Here is a 6,367-nt window from a genome sequence, read left to right as displayed (position 1 = left end):
AAAATTGTCTGTATAAAGCATCTTTTGATTTAAAATTTATTTATGTAATGTATGCAAAAATTATAAAAATTTAAAAGAAAATTCTAGAAAAATATATATTGAAGATTTTCTATATTAATTGTTGACGAGAGAATTAAAAAAAAATGCAAGAAAGAGATAAGATTCTACATTATTTGCTTCTAATTTCTTTATGGTTAAAAAAATTGAAAACAAACTGTTCCAAAAAATAACTGAGAAACAATACTATAAATTCGAAGCAAAATTGTGTTGGGCTGGAAATGAGATGCACTCAAAACGACGGCAGAGGAGCAAGAAATAAGCTGGAATGGTTGCTCAATTTTCAAAATACATAGAGCTGCGTGCCAGGCTGTGCTTCAGATTTCTGGCCTCTGCTTATTTGCAGTATTTTCCTGCTTCTGTCATGAGTGATATTAGAATTCCTTTTGCGCTATATACATGCATATAGGTGGAATTGAAACCCAACCATATCTATCAATTCATTTTTCAACGTAGGTGGGTGAAAAATAAAAAAGGGTGTCGCAACAGTACTATTCGGTTCTTATCCAAAAGGCAGTAGGCACCATCTGACACCACCAAAGGTGTGTAATATATACCATTTTTTTAGTACCCTATATCCTACTCCCATGCGTAGTATTATTTTACTTTTATTTTATTTGTTTATACTTTTGTTTAATAATTTATATTTCATCGTATATATAATTAAATTGTTTTTAATTTATAATACTTTTATGTAAGCGTTGATAGTGGGTTCTTAGTACGATAGAAAGTGAGCCAAAAGCACATTACTGTGTCAAGGCTTGGAGGGAGTAGAGTGGAATGAAGGATGGATGGATGGAGCATCAATGTGCACTTTACAAGGCCTTGGAGATGAGCTTTCAGGGATCCTAAACTAAAGATTAGTCTTAGTCATCATCTTCTTATATTATTCTTTATATAAAGGCATAAAGTATAATTTTATTGATTAGCGAGGCCCAATTAATAAGAGGCCTCCACATCCTCATATCAATTAGTTCTTATATCAACATACTTCTATAGTCCCACATAACATTGGATGGCAATGGGTCCCTTGGTGGTGACATATGCCCTCTTCTCTCAATCCAGTTGAAATGCGCTCAATGCATGCACAATGTATCTTGCAGCCATCAAACCAAGGTTCTCAATTTGTCCCAGGAACTCAATGGTGGGAGGCCAAGTCCATCACTTTTAAGTGTAATTCATCCATGTCGGACCTCCTGAGCTCTACTCCTAACTCAAACAGCAGGCGTAATAGCTTCAGGGTGACACAAACTTGAACAAGACATCCCTCACTCCGTGTGAAATGAAAGGGGTATGAGTCAACACCACCCACACAAAGAGTGAGATCTATTCATCCACTACAAGTGGGCATCCATTGAGGTGGGGTTTCAACACCTATGCCTGCATGCTTTCCAACCTAACACAAGACGCTTTAGCATACACATGCTGTTATAATAAGACGTGTGTAATTGTGTGAATAGAGAATCATTTGATGTACATGATAGAGCACTACTAACGACGGGGGCTTATAGATACACATGGAGTATATAAAACTCAGGTGTTAATAATAACAAAAATGTGATTTCTAGAAGAATCTGACAATCACTTCCTCCAGATTTTTTAAAGTGATTTTCAAAAGTTTGTAAAACACCTAATATCTATAAGAAAATACTTTCAACCCTCTCAAAATGACTCCCCATCAGCATCCACTGTCCAACTATCCAGGTTAATGGGATTTATACATTCACTTCATATTTTCTGCTGGCCTGCTCTAGCTGTCTGGCAATCCCCATCATCAGATCATCAAATCATCAAATTTATGAAAACAACTCTGTTAATGCTTATTAACTCACATAATAATGACACTCATTTCTGGCAGATTTCTAGCAAACTCAAAATTTAACTTGCAAACCTTAATAAATCCAGCAAGAAAAAGACAACATAAGACCATCCAACTTATAATAAGAACTATATAACTAACACAAATGCAATTTTGCAGTGAGATAACAATCATGTAATCATCAAATGAACTTAATTTCATCAGTACATGCATGTATCCATCTATCTAGGAATCAAGAAAATAAAGATGAATCTCATTTGAAATCTGAAATGCTTCATCTTTCTTTAACATTGCAAAAAGAAGTATAAAGAGAAGAAACGATATATTACTTTTTTTTTTTTTTCCATAATTCTAACACTAAACATTCTCATCTGAAACTCTACTTGTCTGGCCCACATAGAGCAGCTTCGCCCAAAGACCAAGGCATGTACATTTCACCATCCATAATATGCCATGAAAAGAATCATTTCAGACATCTTGATGAACCAGAGGTGCACTGCCCTATTTATGAGGTAAAATCTAAGAAACAATCCACGAAACTAACTGTTGCTCCACTTCTTCCCAGTCATGAACTTTAGTCACCAGGGGATGTTGACTAACAGACTCTGTCTTGCACCAAGGGTATGAGTTCTCATAATCAAAAAGTAGAACCCTAATTCCAATCTCAGCACACTCAATGGCATATCTTGGGTTATCATCTATCAGAACCTTTGCTCCCAAGGACCTGCCAGATGTAATTCATCATGAAAAAGCCCAGCAACAAAGTCTTTTGAGACTTTACCCAGAGATGTTCATGGGTTGGACCCAGTGGAAAGATGTAGAAAATACATAAAGTAGATAGGTGCCAGGAGAGTTATCCAATCAAAGTGCAAAGCAGCATACCTGCAAATTTCTGACTTTGGTCTAGACTCTCCATCTAAAGCAAAATGGTTGCCAAAGTGAATTTCCTGGAACAGTCCAGGATAATGTTTCTCAATCCACTCAATTGTGTGGTCTTTGATTGCATTTTGTCGAGACCTATGAAGATCAATAGGTTCCAGTATAATGGGTTAATTGAAGTTCAGATCAAATAATTATATTTCATGAAGAAACTCTGGTTAAGCACACATACGTCACAATTGATAGGTTACAAAATCTTGATAATTTATGTAGAGCCTGTTGAGCACCTGGGATTGGATGGATCCCTGTCTTGAAATATGAGGTCTTAAAGAACTCATGAACACGGATATCAGCTGTCAAAACAAGAAGGTTAATGTTTTGAATGAATTCATTGATCATAACCTTATAGTTGAATTGCAGCACATTCACCACTAACAAGAATATTCTACCATAATTTCATATAAAAATGAAAAAGGAGGAATGTTATATTGAAAGAAGCAATTGGTAACAATAAAAAATGTGGTTTAACCAGTATCCGCTTGAATTATGAAGCTGGTATATTTCCTGAGGGGCAACAAGGACACCACTGCAATAACAATCATAGACCATTTTCAAGTTGAGGCAATACACGTGCTCCTTAGCAAATATTCTTCTAAATAGGCATATCTTACACTCAAATCGCAACATCAGCAGAAGAAAAATGCACATGTTTAAAGAAAGCGCAGCCAAAAAAACTTGAATGTTGGATTGCTTGCTTTCTTTATAATAGTTGGAATGCTTCCTAAAAACCGGTATTTAACATTTCTCTGGAGTATTCTAGATTGTAAAGGAAAATCCTACAGCACGTTTGAGAGATGCATTAATAAGAGTGAAAGGGACCAAATTTTTAGATCCCCATCAAGCAAACTTCTAAACTTTTTTTTGCACAATCTAAAAGATTAAATGGTTTTTCATAGATTACGTAAAAAGTTAATTTAGTGATGCAAATCACTCATAACACAGGATAAACCTAGTCATACCTTCATCTCTTGAACAGTTCCATATCTGTAACAAAAATAAAGATGCATTATAAATCCATGGAATAACTATAACTATTTTCCCAAAATCAAAGTATTTTAAGAGATGATAAAGTTACACAAAGGCAGAAGCCTACCTACAGTTGAGGTTCCTAACTCATAGCCTAAATATTGGGCATGCAGATGAAGCAATTTGGACATGGTTAGGATGCAGTCAAAGGCAAAAGCCTAAGTGCAAAGTGTTCTCATCATAGCAAAAGCCTAAGTACAAAGAGTTCTCATCATAAACATTTTGTTTTAATAGGGAACAACAATTTCATTTTTACTGCTGCAGCTGAATCTACATACTAAACCTGAGCCCAACCAGATTTGCCCAACTTAAGCAATTGGACTGGGCATCAGCTGGGTAGATTGCATCGCTGCACAGACCAGAGCTGTTACTAGTTAGTTGCTTCAAGTATGTATCTTCCAGCAATGACACTGAACCAAATAGTTTTTCCTAATATAATCCAATATCATGGAAACTGCAATATTTTATGTGGAATTGATAATTTGCCCTTTTGCTGTTCGCAAAAGGATAACCCTATTTATTTTATGCACCACAAATAAATTTCTGTCTCAGTTTGCATAGATGGATTCATGCAAAATGGTTCTCTAGGTCTACCGAAGAAGTGGGGTTGAAGAAAAGCATACAGGGGAGTTAAAATGCAATATGCCTGGACAATGCCTTTCTACAAACTTATAATACAAGAAAACTCCTCACAAAGGCAAACAGATAATACCTTGAAGAATTCGTATACATGGTATTCCGAAACTGAATGCTTCAAAGAGTAACGATCAGCAATAAATCTGTTCAGAGCTGATACAAAGTTGCCAAGAACTACAAAACAACAAAGCATAAAAGAATACATATAAGAAAAATAGCAGCCCGGCTGAACAGAGTAGTGATACAAATTTGGAATCAGTAGCTAATGGTGATGGAACAAGATGAATTGAGGGTGCCCCACACTTTTACCAAGTTTTAATTCCACTGGTGAAGCACACACTTAGGGCAAAAGCAACATGTGAATGAGTGAGACACAGGGAATACAAGAAGTATCATTTAAAAGAGGAGAAGGGAAATACCTTCATCAACGTCAACAGCAACCACAATCTTCTCCGGCAAAGGACGGAGTGGGAATCCAAGAAGTTTTCCATGGTGAGAGGCCCCATGCCCAGTTGGAATTCCAGCATCTGGAAGCCCAATTTCAAAATCACGGAGCACCTGCTGCTGGTAGGAATGGGCAAATGCCCCATGCCCATTCCTATCCACTCTCCTTTTATTAGAATCAGAGCAACCTCTCATACTCAATCCAATCCGGAAACCATTACTGGTACTAGCAGCGAGATTCTTGTTATTATTATGATTATTATAATCAAGGGAGATCTTCCCCATGAACGGCAAGCGGTCATTGAAGGTAGCAGTGTGAAGTAAACCATGATGCTGCAGCAAAGAAGCCATGACAACCAGGCGGTGACGGTGATGGTGGTGGGGGTGTTTACCAAATATTCGAGCAAGAAACAAAAAGCGCACGCTTTGCCTTTTTATCATTACGATCCCTCACAAACCCATTAACAAAACCATCCCAATTTCAAATTCCCCATTCTCATCATAAGCCTAACCCTAAAAAAATTCATACAATAGTAGCCCCTCCTATTGCTTGTGAATATGTAATATTAAAAATAAAAATAAAAAGAGGCAGATGCCCAATTCATAATATTATATATAGAGATTGTATTTGGGTGAAAGCGCCAATTTTGATTTTGATTCGAGGGAGACCGAAAGATAAGGAATAGGAAGACGTACAGTGGCGGGATTAGAATAGGAATAATAGTTACACCAACAGGCGCATATGCCTGAATGGATTCTTATCAGGAGACTGAAACAAGAAGCGGCGGCGAGAATGGAGAGGGGGATGAAGACGAGATCCGAAGCGCCACCCACCTTTCTCTTTCAACCCCAGCAATGAACAAGGAAGATACTTTTGAGTTGTTTTTTTGGGGGGAAGAGGCCGCTTTTGTTAATTGGTTGTGCCGAATGCCGATGATTTTGGCTTCCCTTTCCCCCCACCCTCTTTATATTTTCCTTGTCTTTCCAACTCGCCTCTGTCGTGATTTTACGTGTGCTGTCTCCTCCACCCCACTTCCATTCCCAATTTCCCACTTCCCTAATTATATGGCCTGTCGGTTACGCACTTGGCCTCTGGACCTCCTACCTCTCTCTCTCATACTTCCCGTTTTTCATGTTTTCGTCCTACACCGTTGGATCCACTTGCATCCTTCTTTGATGGGACATCCACATTTTCCCTTTTTATTTTTTATTTTTTAAAAAATTAATGATAAAAATCAACCATACACTAAGGCTGAAACAAGACTAATTTGATTAAAGAGATAAACGGTATTTCAAAACTTTTTAAAAAAACACTCTTAACAAATAATAATAGAACAAATAAAATAAAGATATAATGGTAAAGAAAAAGCAAACATAAATTTTATAGTAATTTACCAATTTCACTTACTTCTTTTCTCTCCAAACTCTTCTTGAATAAGGTTTCAT

General features: G+C 36.9%; 1 protein-coding gene across 2 annotated transcripts; it reads right to left on the bottom strand.

Annotated features, from left to right (window-relative positions):
• Positions 1-2,035: 2,035 nt before the first annotated feature.
• LOC100261032 (uncharacterized) lies at positions 2,036-6,063 on the bottom strand. 2 transcript variants are annotated; one of them, XM_059740629.1, is made up of 7 exons: positions 4,897-6,061; positions 4,554-4,651; positions 3,775-3,799; positions 3,285-3,341; positions 2,988-3,108; positions 2,759-2,893; positions 2,036-2,600 (listed from the first exon to the last, which is right to left on the bottom strand). In XM_059740629.1, exons 1-7 carry the CDS (start codon positions 5,360-5,362, stop codon positions 2,396-2,398), a joined length of 1,107 nt encoding a protein of 368 aa, XP_059596612.1. In that variant the 5' UTR covers positions 5,363-6,061; the 3' UTR covers positions 2,036-2,395. The 2 variants fall into 2 exon arrangements, with proteins under 2 accessions (XP_059596612.1, XP_002277240.1); XM_002277204.4 differs by lacking the exon at positions 3,285-3,341 and having other exon boundaries at positions 4,897-6,063.
• Between the last annotated feature and the right edge of the window lie 304 nt (positions 6,064-6,367).

Source organism: Vitis vinifera, chromosome 11 (assembly GCF_030704535.1).
Source record: "Vitis vinifera cultivar Pinot Noir 40024 chromosome 11, ASM3070453v1".
Taxonomy (NCBI): domain Eukaryota; kingdom Viridiplantae; phylum Streptophyta; class Magnoliopsida; order Vitales; family Vitaceae; genus Vitis; species Vitis vinifera.
This window is presented reverse-complemented; position numbering and strand designations above follow the sequence as displayed.

Excerpts from the sequence above, each read along its gene's own strand:
- LOC100261032 (XM_059740629.1), bottom strand. The coding sequence starts at position 5,362 with ATGATAAAAAGGCAAAGCGTGCGCTTTTTGTTTCTTGCTCGAATATTT. Across the intron at positions 4,652-4,896 it reads TGCTGTTGACGTTGATGAAG|TTCTTGGCAACTTTGTATCA; the intron begins GTATTTCCCTTC and ends GTTGTTTTGTAG. Across the intron at positions 3,342-3,774 it reads GAACTGTTCAAGAGATGAAG|TGGTGTCCTTGTTGCCCCTC; the intron begins GTATGACTAGGT and ends TTGTTATTGCAG.